This window comes from Fusarium flagelliforme, assembly GCF_020744385.1.
Source record: "Fusarium flagelliforme strain FIESC 12 MPI-CAGE-AA-0113 chromosome Unknown B0J16scaffold_5, whole genome shotgun sequence".
Taxonomy (NCBI): domain Eukaryota; kingdom Fungi; phylum Ascomycota; class Sordariomycetes; order Hypocreales; family Nectriaceae; genus Fusarium; species Fusarium flagelliforme.
The window spans coordinates 2,905,924-2,928,136 of NW_025763507.1; the positions used below are offsets into that span (position 1 = coordinate 2,905,924).

The 22,213-nt window shown below is 49.2% G+C and overlaps 7 protein-coding genes across 7 annotated transcripts; 4 read left to right on the forward strand and 3 right to left on the reverse strand.

Annotated features, from left to right (window-relative positions):
• The first annotated feature begins 523 nt into the window (after positions 1-523).
• On the forward strand, positions 524-3,393 carry B0J16DRAFT_345563 (galactose oxidase precursor). Its single transcript, XM_046128288.1, has one exon. It carries the CDS (start codon positions 916-918, stop codon positions 2,956-2,958), a length of 2,043 nt encoding a protein of 680 aa, XP_045981662.1. The 5' UTR covers positions 524-915; the 3' UTR covers positions 2,959-3,393.
• Positions 3,394-4,786: 1,393 nt separating this feature from the next.
• B0J16DRAFT_163093 (general substrate transporter) lies at positions 4,787-6,787 on the forward strand. The gene is made up of 3 exons (XM_046122245.1): positions 4,787-5,224; positions 5,272-5,528; positions 5,609-6,787. The coding sequence occupies exons 1-3, from the start codon at positions 5,076-5,078 to the stop codon at positions 6,724-6,726; spliced, it is 1,524 nt and encodes a 507-aa protein (XP_045981663.1). The 5' UTR covers positions 4,787-5,075; the 3' UTR covers positions 6,727-6,787.
• An 826-nt stretch (positions 6,788-7,613) lies between these two features.
• Positions 7,614-8,255, forward strand: B0J16DRAFT_401443 (uncharacterized protein; the record flags this gene model as incomplete). The annotated part of the gene is made up of 1 exon (XM_046132576.1): positions 7,614-8,255. The coding sequence occupies one exon, from the start codon at positions 7,614-7,616 to the stop codon at positions 8,253-8,255; it is 642 nt and encodes a 213-aa protein (XP_045981664.1).
• Positions 8,256-9,565: 1,310 nt separating this feature from the next.
• B0J16DRAFT_307532 (ferric reductase like transmembrane component-domain-containing protein) lies at positions 9,566-12,081 on the reverse strand. The gene is made up of 6 exons (XM_046124829.1): positions 11,595-12,081; positions 11,235-11,545; positions 10,950-11,179; positions 10,840-10,901; positions 10,667-10,788; positions 9,566-10,606 (listed from the first exon to the last, which is right to left on the reverse strand). The coding sequence occupies exons 1-6, from the start codon at positions 12,039-12,041 to the stop codon at positions 9,649-9,651; spliced, it is 2,130 nt and encodes a 709-aa protein (XP_045981665.1). The 5' UTR covers positions 12,042-12,081; the 3' UTR covers positions 9,566-9,648.
• A 237-nt stretch (positions 12,082-12,318) lies between these two features.
• On the reverse strand, positions 12,319-14,666 carry B0J16DRAFT_345566 (major facilitator superfamily domain-containing protein). Its single transcript, XM_046128289.1, has one exon. It carries the CDS (start codon positions 14,425-14,427, stop codon positions 12,514-12,516), a length of 1,914 nt encoding a protein of 637 aa, XP_045981666.1. The 5' UTR covers positions 14,428-14,666; the 3' UTR covers positions 12,319-12,513.
• Positions 14,667-15,538: 872 nt separating this feature from the next.
• B0J16DRAFT_363776 (P-loop containing nucleoside triphosphate hydrolase protein) lies at positions 15,539-19,775 on the reverse strand. Its single transcript, XM_046129890.1, has 2 exons — positions 16,263-19,775; positions 15,539-16,210 (listed from the first exon to the last, which is right to left on the reverse strand). The coding sequence occupies exons 1-2, from the start codon at positions 19,726-19,728 to the stop codon at positions 15,573-15,575; spliced, it is 4,104 nt and encodes a 1,367-aa protein (XP_045981667.1). The 5' UTR covers positions 19,729-19,775; the 3' UTR covers positions 15,539-15,572.
• A 794-nt stretch (positions 19,776-20,569) lies between these two features.
• B0J16DRAFT_307540 (acyl-CoA N-acyltransferase) lies at positions 20,570-22,076 on the forward strand. The gene is made up of 2 exons (XM_046124830.1): positions 20,570-20,613; positions 20,664-22,076. Exon 2 carries the CDS (start codon positions 20,674-20,676, stop codon positions 21,955-21,957), a length of 1,284 nt encoding a protein of 427 aa, XP_045981668.1. The 5' UTR covers positions 20,570-20,613; positions 20,664-20,673; the 3' UTR covers positions 21,958-22,076.
• Positions 22,077-22,213: the final 137 nt, after the last annotated feature.

The window sequence follows — 22,213 nt, forward strand, 5'->3', positions numbered from 1 at the left end:
CAACTTGTGAATATTGTATCTTGAGCGATGTGCATACTGAAATGAGCTGTGGCTTGGACCCCGATTGACCCGTTCTGACCGTTGCATCAGTGGCTTGTATGCAGCCGAGGGAAAATGGAGTTGACTCGCATGGTCTAGATCATTGGTCAGAGGCAGCCAGCTTTTGAAGGATGCAGCCATGACTTCTTTGCGGGAGACCCACGAGGCGTTAAGATTATCATCCCCTAAGCTTTTCGGTCCGCGGTAGTTGCAAGTACCGGTGTGTTAAACGGACATGTTAGAGGGAGACCAAGTTGCGACGGAGCATAAACTAACTCGTACTATTTCCAAGAGAAGCAATCGTTCATGATCGATCCAGCTAACTCACAAGATGATCGTAACTAAAGGTGCTAAATTCATGACGCCACAGCTCCGAATCTCCATGATCTGACCTAGTCACGCGCTATCACCTGGTGGCGTCCAATAAATACTCCCACAACATCGTGAATTGCTTCTAAAACTTGTACCTGCAGATCTACGGGCGGGTATGCAAGGACCACCCTCAGTCTTTTTCAGCTGTGCACAGACAGACATTCTCGTGATGCCAAGCTAGTCCCGCCCTCTACGTCTGAGCGGCTGAAGGAAAATACGAAGAGGTCATTTCGTTTCGACGCCAGGGACTAGCTTGACCAATTGGAATCGTGGGGATTTCCAATTTTAACTTTGAGGTAGTTGCCTCAACTGATAGTTGTCGGTAGGTCCGCGGTAGGCTGAAACATAAAACATGATCGCCATGCGGGGACTAATCGGCCATCGAGTGATGAGTCTGTGTATATAATAGTTGTAGATATCACTTGTGATTTATCGTTATCACCAACTTCATTCAAGTCATTCATTCCTTTTACTGTACATTAATCTTCTGTTATTCATGCCACTATGAGGCACCTTTTGACACTCGCGCTGTGCTTCACCAGCATCAATGCTGTGGCTATCACAAAATCCCACAAGTCTGCAGGAACCGGAGAGCCCGAAGGCTCCGTCCAGTTCCTGAGTCTCAGGGCTTCTGCGCCTATTGGAACTACCATCTCACGCGACAAATGGTCCGTCACTTGTGACAGCTTCCACAATGGAGAGGGCTGTGACAAAGCGATTGATGGTGACCGCAACACCTTCTGGCATAGTCAATGGGGCAATGGTAATGATCCAAAGCCCCCCCATACTTATACAATTGACATGGGATCTACCCAGAACGTCAATGGTTTGTCAGTTCTGCCTCGACAGGATGGAAGCAGCAATGGCTGGATCGGCCGGCATGAGGTCTTTCTAAGCTCAGATGGAAGCAACTGGGGTAGCGCTGTTGCGACTGGTACTTGGTATGCTGATAGCACTACCAAGTATTCCAACTTTGAGACTCGCCCTGCTCGCTATGTCCGCATCGTCGCCCTGACTGAAGCTAAGGGCCAGCCTTGGACTAGCATCGCTGAGATTAACGTCTTCAAGGCTGACTCCTACTCCGCTCCTCAGGCGGGTCTTGGACGTTGGGGCCCAACTCTTGACTTCCCTATTGTTCCCGCGGCTGCATATGTCGAGCCTACTTCAGGCAAGGTCGTCGTGTTCTCTTCCTACCGTAACGACGCCTTTGGAGGGTCCCCAGGCGGTATCACCTTGACCTCTACCTGGGACCCAGCCAGCAACGTTATTTCCGAGCGCACTGTCACTGTCACCAAGCACGACATGTTCTGCCCAGGTATTTCCATGGACGGCACTGGTCAGATCGTTGTCACGGGTGGCAACGACGCTAAGAAGACAAGTCTTTACGACTCTTCCAGCGATAGCTGGATTCCAGGACCTGATATGCAAGTGGCACGCGGCTATCAGTCATCAGCCACTACATCAGACGGTCGCGTCTTCACCATTGGAGGTTCCTGGAGCGGCGGTATCTTCGAGAAGAACGGAGAAATCTACAACCCCTCCTCCAAGACATGGACTTCACTCTCCGGCGCCAAGGTCAACCCAATGTTGACGGCTGACCGACAAGGCCTCTACCGTTCCGATAACCACGCGTGGATCTTCGGATGGAAGAAGGGAACCGTTTTCCAAGCCGGGCCTAGCACTGCCATGAACTGGTACTACACCAGCGGTAATGGCGATGTCAAATCAGCCGGTAAACGTCAGTCAAACCGCGGGGTTGCCACGGATGCCATGTGCGGAAACGCCGTTATGTACGATGCTGTGCAGGGCAAGATCCTAACCTTTGGCGGCGCGAAGGATTATCAGGATACCGACGCCACAACCGACGCCCACATCATCACCCTCGGCGAGCCCGGAACAACCCCCAACACCGTCTATGCTAGTAATGGTCTCTGGTATCCCCGAACTTTTCACACCTCTGTTGTCCTCCCCGACGGAAGCACATTCATTACTGGTGGTCAAGTGCGCGGTATTCCCTTCGAAGACTCGACGCCCCAGCTTACACCAGAGCTTTATGTCCCCGGAGACGACACTTTCTACAAACAGCAGCCCAATTCCATTGTGCGCGTTTATCACAGTGTTTCGCTACTGTTGCCCGACGGTAGGGTTTTCAACGGTGGTGGTGGTCTTTGTGGTGATTGCACTACGAACCATTTTGACGCGCAAATCTTTACACCAAACTATCTGTACGATAACAACGGCAATCTTGCAACGCGTCCCAAGATCACCAACACCTCTACCAAGAGCGTCAAGGTTGGCGGTAGAGTGACTATCACAACTGACGGCAGCATCCAGAAGGCGTCTTTGGTCCGATACGGTACGGCAACGCATACGGTCAATACTGATCAGCGCCGTATTCCTCTCACGTTATCCAACAGTGGAAGAAATAGCTATTCTTTTACTGTTCCCAATGACTCTGGTGTTGCTTTGCCGGGTTATTGGATGTTGTTCGTGATGAACTCGGCGGGTGTGCCGAGTGTGTCTACGACAATTCGCATTACTCAATAATTTCCTAAGTGATGTTCACTCTTTAACTTATTCCCCATTCTTTCTTTTTTAACTATTTACTTTACGGCCTGGTTATTGGGAATAATTCTGTACTGTAGAACATGATAGGACTTTTCAAGTTAAATGTTCACCCTATTTCAGACTGGGCTATGCCAATACAAACAATTCTCCCTAAGATGCGATGATAAGTTGAGAAGATATATAATTGAAACACCCAGCTAAAAATTCCAGGAATAAAAGAGGCTTTTCGACTTTATAAATTCGAGGGACAATCAGCCTCTATATCCTTTACTGGTCGGATCGAAGGACTGTAGGCCGAGCCGAGGTGAGAGTCTCGGCCTGAGGACACCATAAGTCTAGATCCAATTCAAAGCAAAGAACAAGACTAGCAAATCAATAGTCTAATTCTCATTGTCGTGTTCGCGCGTATATATACCGTAGAGTGCAGTCATTTGGAGTGCTCAAACCCTCGACCGTGATCCGGTCCAATCACGGAGAGTGACGTCAACGACCTCGAATCAAGAGGTCTAACCCAGAATGGCAATCAAACCAATTACAGTGGGCTGATCACATGCTGACCTGACCTGAAAAGCGGCGGAGCTAACCATGACTCTTCGTGTTTGTCGCGTTCTATCTTCCGCCACATTGATCATGAGATTGATTGACCAGGGGCTTGCAATTGACGCGAAAGATTCACCGCGGAATTATGTTTGCACTTTGTCTGCCAATCAGTTGGATCGATTGTCGCGCAATTGGTAAGCTTACAAGTCTAGAACTCGCATCTTTGCGGCTCAATACGCGTATCCGTGGAGTCATGAGGTTATGCACAATTATCAGTGGACCGCATGGTTAGCTTGGTGATACCCAATTATGGCACGTTCCAGACATCGGTAAATAATATCCGGGCAAGCCAAGCCTGTTGGGAATATCCCCGCGCGTCGGCCGAGCGAGAGCGTGGTCGTGATCCTACCCTATACATGAATAAGAGTTTGTGTGCTGGGCGTGTTAAATACGCTGTGTGGGACAGGAGGTGGTATGTTTAGTATCAGCATAGTACTTCGACGCTCTCTTGTTCATCTGGAGGTATTTGGACAAATTACTATCATTGTGCTTCGTCGTTTAGATTCTCGGAATTGATTGCCGAGTGACATCCATCAAAACCACAATTAATAACCCAAATCCCAACTCAATTTTAAGCTGCATCGGATCTGGGGTACTCGCAAGATACCTCCACTTTCCATTCAAACACCCGCTGTGATTGGGCAGGAACACTTGCAGACAGGGACCAACTCCAATCTTATCGGCTTTCCTACATTCATGCTATGCTTAATGAAATGATTCCGTGCCATTATCCTACAGCCGTCAAGCAACTGTCAAACTTGTCCATGAAACCCTCCATCATGATATTTTCTGGGCTTTCCTCATGCCAAGTCGTCTCATGTCTTGAACCTCGGATCATACCCAACCGAATGACTCCCAAGCTGTCCCATGTCTTGTCTCCCCGGTGAAAGTCATGAAAAAGCTCCTGACCAATAACTTCCCCGGACTAAGTAAGCACAAACAGAATAGCGTCAAAGCCAACGAGCTGAAACCCCGCCCGTTGGATCAAAGAGTGACTCAAGACTTTGACCGAGTAGGAATCTAACCCCGAAGTAAACATCCTTGTCCTCGACTGGTGGATAATTCCCCCTTCTCCGCATTCCTCATCATCTTTTTGCGGTAGTCTCCCCCGAATTTGATCTCAAGCCACGTCCAACAGCACCGATTCCTACCTCTTGCGCTCCAATCACCAAAAAGCGCTTCTATGGAGCTTGTCACGCGCTGTAGAATTGGCGCATCCTAGCGTGTCTCTGCTCGCGTTTGCAATCGAGGTTGCAAGGACTGTTCCTTTCCCCATGGGGCGCCGCACACTCTATTTCTCCCTGTTACCAAGATTGCCATTGGTGCGCAAGAAAAAAAACCCATGATGCCAGTCAGGTAGCATCTTGTGCCGAAAGTCTGGGGTAGTAGACAATGCAGAAAAAAGTATTAAAAGTGAAGGGAACCCGCTGTTGTCGATCAGACCCATTCAATCCCCGTCTGCCATCTTTAATCAATTGAAGCAAGGCAAACTCATCATGAAGCCCAAGGTTTATCAATTCCTCGTCGGAGTGTTTGCATCCTTTGGATCGCTGCTCTTTGGTTATGATTTGGGTGTCATTGCCCAGGTCATTGCCTCTGGGTCGTACCAGGATACTTTCAATACGACTGATGCCTCCCCCGAAACGTAAGCTTAGCTGAACGTGACTCTTAAGATTGTTCTAACGATGTCAGTGGTGCTGTAGTTGCTCTGTTCACCGGAGGAGCCTTCTTCGGTGCTGGCTTTGCCGGTCCCACCGCTGAATACCTTGGTCGACGATGGACCATCACGATCGGTTCCATCATTTTCCTCCTCGGAGGCGGTCTTCAAACTGGAGCTCCTCAGATCTCATACCTCATGGCTGGTCGATTCCTCGCCGGTCTCGGTGTCGGTTTCCTCACCATGATCATCCCTCTCTACCAAGCCGAAATTGCTCACCCTTCGATTCGAGGTACGAAAAAACTCCACAAAACATCCCCGCTCCGGTACCCGATTTTATAAGCATAAATGAACTGACCCGCTGTTTAACAGGCCGAGTTACCGCTCTCCAGCAATTCATGTTGGGCATCGGTGCCCTCATCGCGAGTTGGACAGGTTGGGGCACATACAACAATTACTCCGACAACCGACAATGGCGAATCCCCCTCGGTATCCAGTGCATTCCCGCGCTCATCCTCGGTTCGCTCATCTTTGTCTTCCCCGAGTCGCCTCGCTGGCTTATGGACCAGGGTAAGCAGGAAAAGGCCATACATACCCTTGCTCGCCTGCACTCCAATGGAAACGTTGATGATGCTTGGGTGAGAGCGGAGATCGAGCAGATTCAGGAAAGTATCGCCGATGAGCAAGCCAACTCGGCCAAGTCCTACATGGAGCTGTTCCGAGACATGTCTTGCTTCCGTCGTCTTCTGATTGCTTGCGGTCTCCAGGCCTCAATCCAGATGACTGGTGTTTCTGCTATTCAGTACTACTCCGTTAAGATTTACGAACAGGCTGGAATTGGCGCTTCCGATGCTCTCAAGTACCAGGCCATCAACTCCATCATTGCTCTTATCGCACAAGCTCTTTGCATTGCCTTTATCGATCGTTTCGGTCGTCGATGGACTCTGATCTGGGGTAACCTGTTCAACTGCCTGACCTTCATCATTGCTACTATCATGCTGGTTGTCTACCCTCCCGGCTCCGGTAGTGCTGCTCAGGGTTGGGGTTTCATCATTGTTACTTGGGCCTACAACTTCTCCTTCTCAGCTACTTGCGGACCTCTATCCTGGATCATCCCCGCCGAGATCTTCGATACCCGCACTCGTGCCAAGGGTGTCTCCCTCGCGACCATGACCTCTTTCGCTTTCAACACCATGATCGGACAGGTCACCGGTATTGCCATGGAATCCATCAAATGGAAGTACTACCTCGTCTTTATCATCTGCAACTTCACCAACGCTCTTTGCGTCTGGGCTTTCATTCCCGAAACCAAGCAGCTTCCTCTGGAGGAGATGAACTATCTCTTCACCAACGCTCCTTGGTTCATTCCTTCAGTCGACAAGAGCCAGTACACTGCCGATTACCAGGCCGACTTGGCTCGCAGGGCTGAGAGAATCGATGAGAAGTTGACTGCTGAGCACGAGGCTGGCGAGCACGTTTCCAAGATCTAAGAGCTTGTAGTGAGCCGATATAGTTGTAGTCTAGCAATAAGAAGCTAATTTATTGGATGAGTCGTTACCCATAATTGGTCAGCATTATGCTTTATCGTCTCTTCCGTCATGTTTTGTGTATGTATAGTCTTTCCTCTTCGTCGTTAACAACCTATTCCATTACCTTGGCTTGACCCAAGACAATTCCTACTTTGAGAAATGGTCGTGGCACCATTCCAGCCTTCGACCAACATGACTTAGCTCGCATGATATAACTTGGCCGTGATGATGAAGGAGGTGTATCAGTACCTATATCGATATTGAGGGAGTTAATCGCGTAAGGTTCAACAAAACTGGCCCAACAAAAGTCTAAAAAGAAAAACACCATCTTTCGTCTAATCAGTGTTGTCACTTTTGGTCCTATCACAAGACTCTTGTTACGTCCAAAGTCTAGTTACGCCATCGTCTTAGAGTTTTGCTCAAGCGTTGAGAGCCTGACTGCAACCTTTGCGGGATGAGTGAAACTCGACTTCACCACACAATAAGGGTAAATAGACTTATCGGTGCTCGTGTTAAAGATCATTGAGTTCTCACAAGGAGTTGAGAAATGGTCAGGGCAATTGGAAGAATTGGCCGCCGAGACCTAGAAGATCAAATGATTGAGGCACTTTATGCCAGCTCAGCTTAGTATCCAGGCAACTCTATTAATGCGTTATAAGATCTAGAGGATAACCTTTCTATTATCTCAGTATTGTGAAGTCTATATATGTGGTTATTAGTTTGCGTGCATTCTCTCGATGTATACTATTAACCTTAAACCTGCGCGGTACAAAGCTTAGCATGAAGGCCTTCTTATATATTTCGTCCTGGTGGCCCTTTCTCGTTTTTTCTTCTGACACATGTCTACAATGTCTTTCATCATTACCTCCATGTCACAGCTCAACATGTCAGAAGCCACGACTAGAAACAAGCTGAAGGACACCTTCCTTACGTTACCGGTGGAACTTCGAATCGAGATTCTTGCATACCTCGGCACTAGACATAACCTCACTTCTATCAAGGCAGCGTCCCCATGTATGCTCGAAACATACACCGATAACGAGATGTACATTCGACGTACATTCTACAAACGAGAATTTACCGACCGGATGCTGCAGGATGCACTGGCTATTGTTACCTTCCCTCCCAATACCTATGGCAATCTTGATTTCGAACATGCGGTTATCCGGAACCACAAAAACCAGTGGATGTCTGGGGAGCTCCCTCACCCCTTCAAGATCACGCGTCGGAGTGATGTGGATCATTTGGACTCTCTCTACTATTCATTCGACAATCGCATCCCAAGATATTCGGAAGACAGCATTTTGGGTTGGGTTGCTATAAGTAGCGATGGGATTCAGAGATCCTTGCAAAGCCTCTTGAAATCAGAACTCTTTCAGAGATGGTTTGCACTTCGCTGGGTGCCGGGTCATGTCGACACTCTTATCGATATGGAAAAGAATGTTTACGGTACTTCGGGCTATGAGAATACATTGAGGATGGTAAGATAGTAAGAAGTTCATGCCAGGGCACAGCTGCAGCCTATCGCGCGGTTAGCTGCTGGTCTGAGAACTCGTAAAGATCGGCCAAAGAACAGATACAAAGGGACTCCAGAAGTGAAACAAACTATCTATGTCACACGGATTCTTTCTTCGCTTCTTCTTCTGTTCATATGAACTTCGCATCAATATTCTTTGGAGATCAACCAAGTCACATTACTTATTTCACGTCAAAAGGACGTCCGACTCAGAAACAGCTATTGTAGATAGAAGACACAATACAAGTTTAAGCTACACACCCTGGAAGATCAGCAGTGATGAACAGAGAGACAGGTCGAACCGTGTTTGTATACAGCTGTGAATAAGATTCCCCTAATGATCCAGGCCTGAGTACAGTTATAAACCCTCTAGGCTGGGATATAAGAGTGAAGGTCTCAATATTGGATTGTATTGGTTGTGTGTGACCCTGCGCAACTTGAATTAGAAATTCCTTGATCACAAACGTTGGGGCGAACCTTGACTCATTTTAGTAGGCAAACAACAACCTTGATGGCTGAGAATTAACAGCAAAGCTTCGCAGAACAACCCTTGCTAGTCGCATCGGAGTGCCACTAAAAGGCCATCCATCTATTGTAGAGCCACATGACAGATCACCGACTGAAGGCGATCAGAGAAGCGATATCGGGCTGCCAGCGTCTGCCGTGGCGGCGCTGGAAGCAAGGATGTTGAGAATGGGCTCAAGTTTGATCTGATAAAACCTGTTCGAGAATTTTCTGCATGTCTGTCAATGCTTATCAGATCTTTTGCTAGGCATTTCACCGGTAGAGGGTGACATCGAACCGCGATGATCCAGACCGGGTACGGTCACGTCTCCGGCGATAAAAAACTTCATGAGCATCTGATAAGATAAAAATTCACCCTTGCGAGATGATCCTTACTGACCAAGGACTCACAGTCGAGGCTATCATATTGACACTGTCACATCTAAGCATGGTGACCTAATTTTCCGTCCTTGCCCCCACGCTGGCTCCTTTTCGGCCTTTCTGGGATCACAGTGGATTCTAAAGTCGCCCGTATCCACTGCCGGTGGCAGTCATGCAATACGATAGAACTAGGACACCGGTGAAAGAACCCATGGATGAGGCAGGGATAGGATCAGACGAAATTCCTGTCACTCCGCTTCGTCCCGATATCATGGACATGTCATGCAAGTTCGGTTACTGACGCGATACGTCGGAGTCCGAGACGCGGCAGCAGAAGACTTCTCGAACAGTTGTAAGAGATGCACATGCAGGAGCCAGGACCGGATCTCGGGTGAGATTGCATTGAAATGCACGTGGCGATGTTGATTGTTGACCAAGTCTCATCTATCTGTATCCACTATATGTGATCTATCTCAATCTGTCTACCACTGAAAGCTCTCTTCAAAGTACTCTATACGAGGCAACCAATGGGTCGTCCGATCAGCCACAGCGCTCCGGCTCTCATCCGCCATCCTGGCGGGACCACTTGTAACAACGGCAAGACTGCCTTGATCACCCATGTCCAGCACATTGTCTATGATACCCTCGACGTTGAGTCGACCATCCTTCCACTCAGCAAGGTGGCAAGGAGTTGTATCGAGAGGTCCCGCATTGCTGGCGCCAGTCACGTAGATACACACCTTGACCTGCTCTTTCCCAAGAACACAGCTCAATTCTTGACTGAGGACATCCACAGCAAGAGCAGTTTGTCGTACTGCCCAGTGGATTTCGATCAGCCTCGGTCCAGTACCGGTCGTAAGTTTGTGCATGTATGAGAGTGGAACCGCAATGCCACTGCCACCAACGATGAAGAGAACCTTGTCGAAACGTTCCAAAGGCAATGTCTTTCCATAGGGTCCATCAATGGCTACTCGAACTTTGGCTGGCTTTGGCTGCTGTTGCTCCGCATATCTCTTAAGTCTTGAAGTGAAGCTGTCGTATGGTCGAATGAGGAACGTCACCTCCCATTGCCTCTTCTCAGCTTCAGGACCGACTTCGTCAGTGAGGTGGCCTAGTAGTGGAATTTGCTCTGGTGTGGCATGTTGCTCAGACTTTGAGATCCACGCGACCGTGAATGGGTGGCTCTCCCAGAAGTTCCATTTGTTGAGAACCATGAGATAGTAAAATGTTCCTGGCTCGACCTTGTAAAGACTTGATGATACTGGGACAGTGACTCGGATCATATGTGCGTCCTCATTATAAGTAATTTGAGCGTTAGTCTTCCAGAACTTGGGATTAAAGGCGGATATTCGAGCTGTACGAATGACTCTGTCTAGTAGCCATATCAAGACAGGAATCCATACGAGAGGGTCGTAGGCACCTCTGAAGATCGAAACGTGGCTTGACAGTGTCAATTAGTGATATTTTGGATTAAAGACTAGCTGTTGCGATGTGACTTACCTGAGCATTGTGACGAGGACCAAAACTGACAGAATAATATGCGAGATGAGGAAGAACTCGTACTGCATACGGCGCACGTAGAAGAATGATAGACCGACAAGCAAACATATGAAGATGGTTGCCTTATCGTGCGGTTAGCCAAAAAGAATAAATGTGGGCAGAGAGGAACGTACCAGCTCACCAGTCCACCAAAAGGTCAAGTTCGAGATCTTCCAGAAATACTCCCAACCGCCCCCTAAAGTCTTTAGTAACAATCGTCAAGTTGTTTGTCAAGTGCACTTACTCTGAAAGATAATGATGATATACCCGATAGAATGGACCAAAGCCTGAACAGTCGCTATCCTGGCAACCCAGCGATGGAAATTGTTATACGTTTTAAAGTCCCAGCCGGTTAGCCATATAACAATATTATTCCGCATGCCGAACAACCAGATCAGTGGGAAGTTAGCGAATGAGATGATGCCTGTTCTGTCAGAGACATGACGGATGACTTGAAGCCATACGGACGGATAGCTGCGGCCTTATCAGTAATAGTTCAAGCATCAAGGACTCTTAGAGAAGGACTTACTATCCATAGCCTTCGAATACCTCGTACCCATGGACCGAGCATACTATATTCAGTATCACGAACAGCGACAGTGTTAGTGTTTGAATTCGTGGAGGCAAAGTGCCCCAGCCTCCAAAGTCCTGGACGCATCGCCGCCCAAATGTGGCTGGAATGAGAATATTGCGCTTAAGCCATACACTGTGTCGACCATGCATAGTATGTAGTCGCGTGAGCGCTTGGTTCGCCATACCTACGGCGATCACTACTGCCCAGAAGATCCCCATTGCCCAGCCATAGTAGTAGTGGTAGTCCCATATATAATCATGTGCAGCCTAGAGTTTCTCAGTGATACGGTTCTCGTGTTAAGTACAGAGTACGAACCAGTGTTCTAATCCAGATATCAAAGTAAGCTGTGGTTGGTAGCATGGGTTTATCGTATCGATGTGTACGGCCAGGATCTGTCGCATTGAACTTGACTATCTGGGCCCTCTCGCCATCTGTGATTCCGTCGATTATATCGTGTTGAGTGAGATATGAGTCGTACATGTGCTGACATGTCTGGTTCATAGCCCTTGCCTCAGCGACCCAAACATCCTCACGGCAATGAAAATCCCAGCAGAGGTGCAGTGAAGTCTGATATAACCGGCTGGTACATTCCTGCCTTGCAAAGAATGCACCCTCAGGCGCATCGGCAAACTTCAGAGTTCGAAATGTTTGGCGACACGCTTTACCGCATAGCTTGGGGTCGGCTGACGACGCGTTTGATGCAGCGGTGAAGAGGATTAAGTTTAGGAGCCATGCTGATTTACTCAACTTCCAGTGTTGCATTCTGGGTAACTGATGGTGTATCTAGGTGCGATCCTGAGATGTTGAAAGATCGTTATCTTGGGAGCGTTATTATCAGATGATCAGATAATGCGCTAAACGTTGTGGGTCATTATCATCACGTGGGGGAATAGTCATCCGGGGATTCACTTGATTTTTCTGGACTGGATTGGCTAGGACAGGCTTGGCAGGTATAATTGAAGCCTCGAGTAATAACATCATTTTAATAGCGATGTGAAATACTGTTTCACAAAAAGGGAAGGATTTCGTAGGTTGAAGACAACGTTATCTGGCTTTGGTGTCGCGCCTGGCGGCCAGTCATATATTAAGGTAGATTTTACTTGAGCTATAGTTTGAGCACTACTATGTACATTAGGTTGAAGCTGGGTGTAATTGAAGCACTCCGATTAATGGCTGTTGTGAGACGGGCCATACTGACGTCATGCAAGTGTCACAAAGGTGTCATGGAGACCATCTACTTGCGGTACAAGGCAGCTAGCTTCTGCGTGAAAGTTGCAGGCTTTGTCTCAGTAGTGTTCTCAGCCGCAGTACTGTTCTGAGGAACATCAACAACCTCGCCATCGAGACCCTTGTTGTTGACAGCATTCTGCTGCTTGCCAAGATAAAAGTTGGGCATGAACAAAGAGGCGATGAGAGGAATGCATGACAGGACAATGGCGAGGATGGTGATATGGCCGTTGACGATAGAGTAAGCGCGGATGGACCCTTGACGGATAGGGTCGAAGAACTCGTAAGTCTTGAGGGTCTTGATATTACCATAGATCGTGGCGATAGTCTTGTCATCAACGTTGGGCATCTCGACGTGCATCTGGTCAACCATCTCCTCGGTCCAGATGCTGGTGGCGATGGCGCTACCGATACTAGAGCCAAGGGTAGACCAGAGAGTAATGATGGAAATGAGCGAGGCGACGTCGTCGTGAGGAACGGAAGCCTGAACACCGACTCGGACACCAACGACGTTGAGGGATGAAAGACAGAAGATGAGCTGGGCTGCAACGAGACGAGCAGTGTCTTGAGTCATCATACCGTTGGGGCTGATGAGAAGACCGTAACCAAGGATCCTGGCTGCGGCACCAAAGATCATGAGACCCTTGTAGCGATGAGAGACACGGTGGATAAGACCGACAATGGGACCGACCAGGCAGAGACCCATGGTGGTGATACCAAGGAAGATGGTCCACTGGTAGGTTGTCCACTCCTTGATGATGAGGATGTAGGATGAGAAGTAGGTGTTGCGCACGGAAGAAGCCATCTGGTTGAAGATGTGGATGATGACACCCGCGATGAAAGCTCTGTTCTTGAGAATGCGCTTGGTCATCATGGGCTTGGGAGCAAGGTAGTATTCGTAAAGACCAAACAGAATGAGAATGACGAAGCCAACGACAATCATAGCGATCATGTTGGGGTTGTTCCATCCACCCTTGGCGCTCTTAGCCAGAGTGATTGGCAGAAGAATGAGCGAAAAGGCGAAACCGAGAAGGATAAGACCAACGATGTCGACGTCAATCATACCGCGGTACGCAAGCTTGGCCCAGTAGGTCAAGTTCTTAGGCGTAGCCTCAGAGCGACCAGTTCGCACATCCTTGGAGTCTGCCATGGTGACCATGCCGGCCTTCTCGCCACGACGCTGCATGGTGTAGAGAGTAAAGATGGCAGGGAGGAGAAGAGCAGGGACGATGATGGAGAACATGCCAAGACCCCATCGCCAGTTGTCATAGAAGCCCTCGGCGATGAAGCCATTAACAGGGACAGTGACGATGAATGGCAGAGAGAGACATGCGCCGAAGAAACCACGCCATTCCAAGGGTGTCAAATCAGCGACGATGATATCGCTGAGAAGATCGAGACCGGACTTGCCAACGGACGTGAAGCAGATACCGATGACATACGAGGTAAAGCCATTGGCGCTCGCAGCGACAGCAAAGCCTACAGCGTAAAAGACAAGCACGACAACGTAGGTCGTAGGTCGCGATGTGATATCCGACAACTTTCCAATGAAAGGCTTGCTAATAGCGCGAATAATCTGACCAGCTGTGTTGACAGTACCAAGCTGACTGTGAACACCAAAGGTAGAAGCCGCCAGCGTACCGAAAATGGTGGTGGTGATGCCCATGTCCAGCGCGTAGGCGAACATGGTCAAGCCAATTGAGACACCTAGCAGCCAGAGCAAGATCTTGCCCTTCTTGCCAGATTGGTAGAGGACCTTGTTAAAGGCCTCAACTCTGCCAACACCAATTTCCTTGTGTTCATCGTCGGATACGGGAGCGTTGGAAGTATCGTAATCTTTCTTCTCGTTGAGTTCGAACATTTCGTTGTTTTGCGGGGGAGTCTGCGACTCTGGACCCGAGGGGTTGTTGGGCGCGGACATTTTGGCGATGCGATGCGATTGAATTGACCTGAGCTGGGTGCTCTAGACAAAAGATCGGCGGTGCATGGAATAGAAATAAGAGAAAGAATTCTAAGACAGGTTGGAAAGGGGCAAGAAAAACTCTTCTAGGTGCATCGGTAGTCTCACTTCTGGCCTGACTTTTTTCTTTACTATTTGCAGATAAAAGCTGTTGGTTCTGTTCGCCCCCTACAAGACCGAGAAAAAAAGAGAAAAGAGACACAGCCAACAGCTATGCCAAGCTAAGTGGCCGAAAAAAGAAGAAGATACAGGGTCCCTCGGGTCTGTGGAAAAAGCCAAGTCCAGGGTGCAAAGGTTTGGCGTGACCTTAGTCGGGGATCAACATGCGTGGTTTTTTCGTTCCAAAAGATTATCTGATCTGTTGGTTCGACTGCTGCATGAAGCCAAGATTATCACATACTTCCATCTAATCAGATGATCCAGATGGGTAGGGATCGGCTTGGAAGTGGGACGTCGGTGAAGATCATATCCCTGTTGAGAGTAGAGGGGACAGTACAATGTGACAGTACAACGGACTGTGGAGGCCTTTCAATGCAACTGTTTGATCCTGGAAAATCAGATTGATATGAGGTAAATCGTCCGAACGTGGCACTTGCACGCGTGGGAGGCTTGCAAGGGAGGCAAAAATTTTCAGGATGGATTTAGAATCAGTGACACATTCGTTGGGCTCGTGACTGAGACATAAGCAGAAAGCCAAGGATCTACCCAGCCAGCCCAACTAACCATAGCTGCCATAGCTAGCTAAAGCTGGTCTAAAGTGAAATAAGGTGTTTCGCCTCTCCGCCCGAGCCGCTTCTTATTCCTACTACAGAGTTGACTTGGCTACCTCCAAGCTTGGTTTCTCTTGCGTCGACGATCTTTACCACCCGACCCGCGGACTCCCGAGGTGTTGGCTCGTGAAAACCAGCTGCACAAGGTTCATCGGCTAATGTTGCACGACATTACAGTGTCGATCTTGGCGTCGATGATGAAGGACTTATCAATCTCATCGCTCCGTTATCGCACAGACATACCGATCATGAATTAATGCGGAAGAACGTTGCATCAAACAGAATTCTATCTAAAATTAAATGTAATATGAAGTAACCGTTCTAAAAATACAATGCTCAGATAGAAATCTTTGCTGCATCACACAAAGATCTAAATACACTATCCGACTTGGCATATAGCTCCGAGACAGTAGAAAACTCGACTACACGTCCAGCATCCATGACAATTACCTTGTCGCACGTAGCAACAATAGTATCAAGTCGGTGGGCCACTGTAAGGACAGTCGCGTCACCCATGACCTCGTTCAGCATCGCTTGGAGCTTCGCATCGGCCCTGCCGTCAATTGAAGCTGTCGCCTCGTCAAGAATAACAATTCGTGAGCGACGCACGAGAGCACGGGCGATGGAAATCAAAGAGCGTTGACCTTGAGAAATATTGGAGCCGTTCTCCTTGACTTCGGAGTCCAGGTTCAGACTGGGTCCGTCGCTGGAGTCAGAGTCATGCTTCTCGGCATCCTTGTATTGTTCGGCCGATGTCAAACCAACGCGGTTCAAGCATTGTTGAAGCCACTCGTCGTCGTATTGCTGGAAAGGATCGAGGTTATAGCGGATTGTGCCGGCTAACAACACAGCGTCTTGGCTAATGACTGATAGATTAGATCGAAGGAGATGGAGACCGATCTTGTGGATGTCGACGCCGTCGATGAGGATTCGGCCGTTGGTGGGCTCGGTGATTCGGAGGAGAGCAGATATCACTGGTAAAACGTTAGCTAGCTGCCACTCAAGGCGGTTAACGCGTGCACTTACAGGTTGTCTTGCCAGCACCAGTACGGCCAACAACTCCAACCTTCTCGCCAGCCTTAATATCCAGATTGATATCCTTCAAGGCTGGCTCCAAGCCGGGCCGGTGGCTAAGAGTAAACTCCTGGAACTCAACACGCCCGGCACTTGGCCACTGCTGCCTCTCCAACTCCTTATCCACTTTGTCAACCCGATGCTCCGGCTCTTGCTCAATATTGTAAGCATAATGAAGCATTCTCTCCACCGAGTTCATGTTATTCTCGATTTCCGCGCTCTGACGAATCATGTTTCCAAAGACTGCCTGCGCTGTGACGATGTATGACAAAACTACACCACCAGAGGATGGATCGATAGTGCCGCGGAGACCAACGACGAGGAGTCCTGCTGCTAGAACCAGGGTTGCACCGCAAAGATCGAGACGGAGATTGAGCCAACGTTGACAAGCAACGGAGAGCCAGTATGCTGTGTTCTCCGTGTCGATCTTGCGCGCGTTATCGTCAACGAAACGAGGCACTGCGCCAAAGGCCTTGAGAGTGGGAAGACCTGACAAAGACTCGCCGAAGTGCTCGTAGATGCGACTTCGAAGAAGATTGTTCAGTCGGCGAAGTTCTCGCGACGAAGGACGATAGTACATTCCCGTCCACGTGTAGACAAGTAATAAAGCAAACGCGATGGCTAAGAATGCTGGAACGATGATGCTCACGACGATAATCGTGCCCAAGACCTGGACGAACGTAGAGATGAAGAGTCGCAAAGTCTCGCCGACTACGTTATCAACAGCATCAACATCTTTACTGAAGCGATGGGTGATTCTTCCCTGAGGCGTCGTATCAAAGAAAGCCACAGGCGCAAGCAAGACCTTGGACAGAGAGGCCTGATGAAGCTTGTTCGAACACCAGAAGCAGAACAGGGCAAACGTCGCACTCATACAGAAAAGACCAATAGATTGACCTGCTCCAAAAGCTGCGTAGCCACCCATATATGCATCTTCGGAGATGGATGTGTACTGCGTCTTCTGCCACCAGCTTAGCCAGAGTGGTGAGACGATGCTGGTTCCTTGGTAGATCGCGATAGACAGTATCAGGAGAGGTACAGTCAGGAACGCATTGCCGAACTGGGCGTAACGAATGTATGTTCTGCCACTGACGGATCCTACGACTCGTTCTTCTGACTGCATAACTTCCTTTCCGCGCGTCTCAGAAGGCTTCTTTTCAGTCTTTGATTCAGACGATTCTTTCTCTGTAGGCTCATCGACAGCTTGTTCGGAGACACTGCTGCTGGCCGTCTCGGAATCCGAGTCTTCAAGCAGTGGTGTAGATCCAGCAAACTCCACAAAAGCACCATTCTGACCTTGAAGCTGTTCATAAGAACCCTGCTCTACGATCCGACCCTTCTCCATATACACGATCTGATCAGCCTGCCTAGCAAATCGAATAGAATGAGTGACCAACACGATTGTTCCCTCACCGTTTCTCCGCGCCTGGTTGACGACCATGTCGAACACGCGAGCGCCGACATGAGCGTCCAGAGCGGAGAAACAATCGTCAAGAAACAAAAGTGAGCTTCGACCGTAAATAGCTCTAGCAAGACTGATACGTTGCTTCTGGCCACCAGATAGTGAAACACCGTTCTCGCCAACCACTGTCATGTCACCGTCGGGAAGGACCTTCAGATCAGGATGGAGACAACATCTTGTGAGGACTTCGTTGTACCATGCGTGATCGAAGGGTCTACCGAACACGATATTCTCACGGACGGTCTCGCTGAGAAGCCATGCGCTTTGGGGTGCGAAGGCGATTTGGGATGAGGATTTGGAGAGACCAAGGTGAAAGGATCTTGCTTGGACAAGGTGAAGATCGCCGAGAAGGGCTTTCAGGACGGATGATTTTCCTGATGCCACTGCTCCGACGATGCAGACTAATTGATTGCGCTTGACTTGGAATGAGTCCAAGCATAAGCGTTGGCTGGTGGAGGCGCTTTGCTTCTCCTCGTCCTCAGCTAGTAGCTGCTCATCGTCGTGATAAGCAAAGGTGGCATCCTCAACGCGAATGACAGTATCGGGCTCAAATTCAGAGGAGTAACCAATATCCGACTGAGGATCCGACTTCTCGGTATCAGACACATCAGAAGCAAGCATGAACATGGCCAAGCGTTCAAGAGCAGCCCTGGCATCAGCCACAGCAGAGAGAGCAGTAGGAAGAGCCATAAGTGGTGTTCTCAGCAGCATGAAATATGCAAGTCCTGAGAACACGACACCAGCATCCATGCCATTCTCAGCCGTTGCACCATAACAGACGATGGCCACAACCGAAGCTAATGTGGGGGCTGTATAAGAGATAGCGGTGTTGAAGGCCCTCAGAAGCATCCTCTTGCGGATATAAACCACTTCATCAGATCTCAACTTGCCAATCTTTGACAGTAGACTCTCCTCGTAGGCGTTTGTCTTGACTAGACGAATCGCAGCGACTGCTTCCACCACAGCCTTAACGCGTGCATCCGTGAAGGGCATGCTTCCCCTGCGAAGAAGAAGAAGTTTGCGCATCATAAATGACTGAAGAGGATACAGCAGAGCGAGCAATCCAAAGCCGGGCAAAGCGCTGTATCCCATAGTCCAGATTGTCAAAGCGAGGCAGAGTAGCATCTGAAAGATACTCGTCCAAGCAACATGAAAATAACCACAGCAAAAGTCCACACGCGTGACGTCGGCGCTGATAAGACTCATAAGCTTGCCAGTGCCGAGTCCATGTTTGAGTTTCGCGCGTTCACTGAGCTGCGTTGTTGCTCGGCGATAGATAACATGCATAAGAGCACCTCGCAAAAGAACGCCGGTGGTGTAAGACCGGTAGAAGCCGTGGACATTGGATGTGACTGAGAAGACTAAAAGTAGAAAAAGTCCGACTGCGTAGCCAAAGCCTGAGCGGAGGGCTTGTTGTGAAGGGTCTGATAAAGTACCGATGAGGAAGCGAATGAGAAGTGGTGAGAGGATCTGAGAGAGATCACCGGCGAGTTTGAAGATGCCTCCTAGCCAGAACCACTTGAAGCAGACATCGTTGAGGGCTAATGTCAAGACAGTGGTGTCGGTTGTTTTTCTTGCCCAGAAAGGTCGCCATTTTGCTGGCTTTTTTCCACGATTTGTGGCAAGTCTCGTAGACCAAGCCTCTTCAAGACGATTCGCATGATCTTCTACCAATCGGTGGTTGGGCATATCATACAAATCATCTGTTTGGAGAGGTCGAGTATAGCCTGTCCGTAAAAGACGACCTAGCCAATTGAATGTCAAGATTGACAGCCAATTGGCTTGTGTTTCAGGAAGAGGAAGTTTGTCGTGTGCATTGTTCTGATCTTCAATATTCGCTGGTGACGGTGAAGATTTGGGTGCAGTGAGACGCTGCTGTATTGGCGTTGTGGATAGAAGAGGGACTCTTCTGTACCATTTCCTCGGAGGGAAGCTCTTCCCATCGTTGGTCGCCATGGCTGGAGGTGAGTCTCAAAACAAGTGCTGCCAGGCTAGAGCACAAGTCTTGGTGTTCTCTCTCCCTTGATCAAGATCCAGGAGACAAAGATTAGATCGGGTCCCTGCAAAGACGTCCGTATTCGGAACGCACATCCCTTGAACTTCCTCACTGTGCGGGTCGGTACTTGGTGTGCAGATCCCGGCCCTAATGTTACGGTGCGGATCCTCACAGTGGGCGGAATACGAGCGGTTTAAGCTTACGGTCAGGCTCTACTGAACCGGGCCTACGGCCGGCACTTTTGTGCGCTAGAGAGGGCCGATCCCTGGAGATTTTTAATTTTATGCTTCAGACGGTGAAAAACAAGCATAAAATTTAGTAAGAATATGACGTTTTGCCTGGGAAAGGGTGGGATAGGAAGGTGGATGTCTCGTAAGCTCTAGGGTACAATAATAAACATGATAATAAACTTGTTAAGGACTGATCCATTTATTTGGTCTCTTTAGGATCTGATAATTCAGGGAATGAGACGCAGGTCGGTTTCTGACTCCGATCATGCTTGCTACCATGTGCTTGGAGGATTGATCAGCGGCGCAACAACGGACTCGGAATTCCGTCAAAGGTTTCATCGAAACGTCAGTGAGCATTCCATGGCTTTGACCCTGGGCTTCATGATCTGGGGCATGTCTTACTGTAGACTCGGTAGAGGATCTGAGGTTGGGGGATGCAAGGTGGATTAATCGCTGATGATCATTGAGGTTGACCAAACAGAGCGAAGGGAATGCGCATTACATGTAGTATAACTACCGAGCTGTGTCGCATCTTGGCCATTGCGATTCTGTTATTGAAGTGATTAAAAGACTTGGCCTCTGTATTATTTTATTTACCCTCTATCTATTATTTTTGTAAGTTATGCTGTTGTTCTTTAATGCTTGCCATGTCTAACAGCTGCTAGATCGCCCACAATGGCACCAGGCCCAATTGACGTCGCTCCCCCACGCAACCCAACGCCACCAAAAGAGCACTGGCAAACCACCAAAGAAACCTCCTTCAGACTCCCCGATGGCCGAACAAACATATGGATTGCCAACTCTGGCAATGACTACCTCGTCGGATCTGGCGAAGCTACCCTAGCGCGATGGTCAACCGACGGACGAGAGACCAGAACATCCCCGCCCATGATCAATGATGATAGAGCGCAATCCGGTCCCGTCTTTGAGCTTGAGATATTCAATGCTGAAGTCAATGATCCTCACTCGCCTTTCGCGTCGCATGGTGAACATGGCGATTTGGCGTTGGCTTGGGCCTCTGTTTATGCGCTGTGGCTTCACCCCGAGCACCAGGACGATGACTTGATCGCCATCTCGGTCGACAGTCAGAAAATCGGCGATTACATCAGAAGCACTGGTCTGGGTGTTCTGTCACCTTACTCATCCGCATCTACACCCCGCGAAACTGTTTACTGGCTGTCTCACGACACCTTCTGGCAAGGCGCTGGAGCACCAGACTCATTGCACTGGCTTCAATCGCGGCCTGAAGTGACAAACTTCCCCGGCTTCAATGGCACCATGGGCGTTTTCGCGAACCAGATGGGCTTCACCCGCAAAGGAAACGTCTGCACCGTTCATCCCCAGCGACCGCCCAAGCCTACGCCCGGCACGCTCATTTACTCTCGCTTCATTGTAGAGCTTGGTCAACAGCTCTCAATCCGTCACATCGACGCGTCTAACCCCGAGCACTTCACAGCCTACAAGACCTGGCAAAACTCGGACCGCGTCAACAAAGCCTGGAAAGAGCGCGGTCCCGACGAACATCACCGCAATTATCTCGCCTCCCAACTCGCTGACCCGCACACAATGTCGTGCGTCTTCGAATGGGATGGAGAACTAGCAGGATATACCGAAATCGGGTGGGCATTGGAGGACAACGCTGCATGCTTCTACCGAGCAGGCTGCAACATTACAGTGGGCGAGCACGACCAAAATAGCCACATCATCGTGGGAGAGGAGCGTTTCCGCGGGGGCAAACGGTACCAGGCCGTGGCAACGTCAATCAAGCACTGCTGCTTCCTGAGGGATCCGCGTACTAAACAGGTCATTGCGGAGCCCGAGTATGATTTGAACCACGTGCAGATCCAGGACAGGTTTTTGCCGCAGGAGAGGAAGAAGAGATTCCATCTGCCGCACAAGACGGCTATGCTGTTTGCACTGCAGCGTGAGCGATTTTTCCAGGAGGCGCATTTCGTTTAGCTGCGGTACTATAGTGAATTGTTATGCAGATCATGAATCGATTGATAAAAGGATTGATTGATAACTTGTTCTTATGTGTCATGACGTAGCATGGCTTGTGGGTGTTGACTTGATGAGTGAGACACTGCTACAGTAGTCCAAGCACCTGTATGGGTTGCACCGTACCGTACAGTGCTCGTTATAGAGGGTCGGCCGCTGGGATCGGCGTAAAAATACGTAACGAATTTGGGGTTGCATTCGGCTTCGAGCTAGGGTA

Bases quoted from the DNA above. Each gene is read 5' to 3' on its own strand.
- B0J16DRAFT_345563 (XM_046128288.1), top strand. From the start codon at position 916: ATGAGGCACCTTTTGACACTCGCGCTGTGCTTCACCAGCATCAATGCT.
- B0J16DRAFT_163093 (XM_046122245.1), top strand. From the start codon at position 5,076: ATGAAGCCCAAGGTTTATCAATTCCTCGTCGGAGTGTTTGCATCCTTT. The intron at 5,225-5,271 runs GTAAGCTTAGCT...TAACGATGTCAG, and splicing joins ACTGATGCCTCCCCCGAAAC to TGGTGCTGTAGTTGCTCTGT. The intron at 5,529-5,608 runs GTACGAAAAAAC...GCTGTTTAACAG, and splicing joins TGCTCACCCTTCGATTCGAG to GCCGAGTTACCGCTCTCCAG.
- B0J16DRAFT_307532 (XM_046124829.1), bottom strand. From the start codon at position 12,041: ATGCAACACTGGAAGTTGAGTAAATCAGCATGGCTCCTAAACTTAATC. The intron at 10,902-10,949 runs GTAAGTGCACTT...TAAAGACTTTAG, and splicing joins TATCATCATTATCTTTCAGA to GGGGCGGTTGGGAGTATTTC. The intron at 10,607-10,666 runs GTAAGTCACATC...GACACTGTCAAG, and splicing joins GTCCTCGTCACAATGCTCAG to CCACGTTTCGATCTTCAGAG.
- B0J16DRAFT_345566 (XM_046128289.1), bottom strand. From the start codon at position 14,427: ATGTCCGCGCCCAACAACCCCTCGGGTCCAGAGTCGCAGACTCCCCCG.
- B0J16DRAFT_363776 (XM_046129890.1), bottom strand. From the start codon at position 19,728: ATGGCGACCAACGATGGGAAGAGCTTCCCTCCGAGGAAATGGTACAGA. The intron at 16,211-16,262 runs GTAAGTGCACGC...ACGTTTTACCAG, and splicing joins TGGTGCTGGCAAGACAACCT to TGATATCTGCTCTCCTCCGA.
- B0J16DRAFT_307540 (XM_046124830.1), top strand. From the start codon at position 20,674: ATGGCACCAGGCCCAATTGACGTCGCTCCCCCACGCAACCCAACGCCA.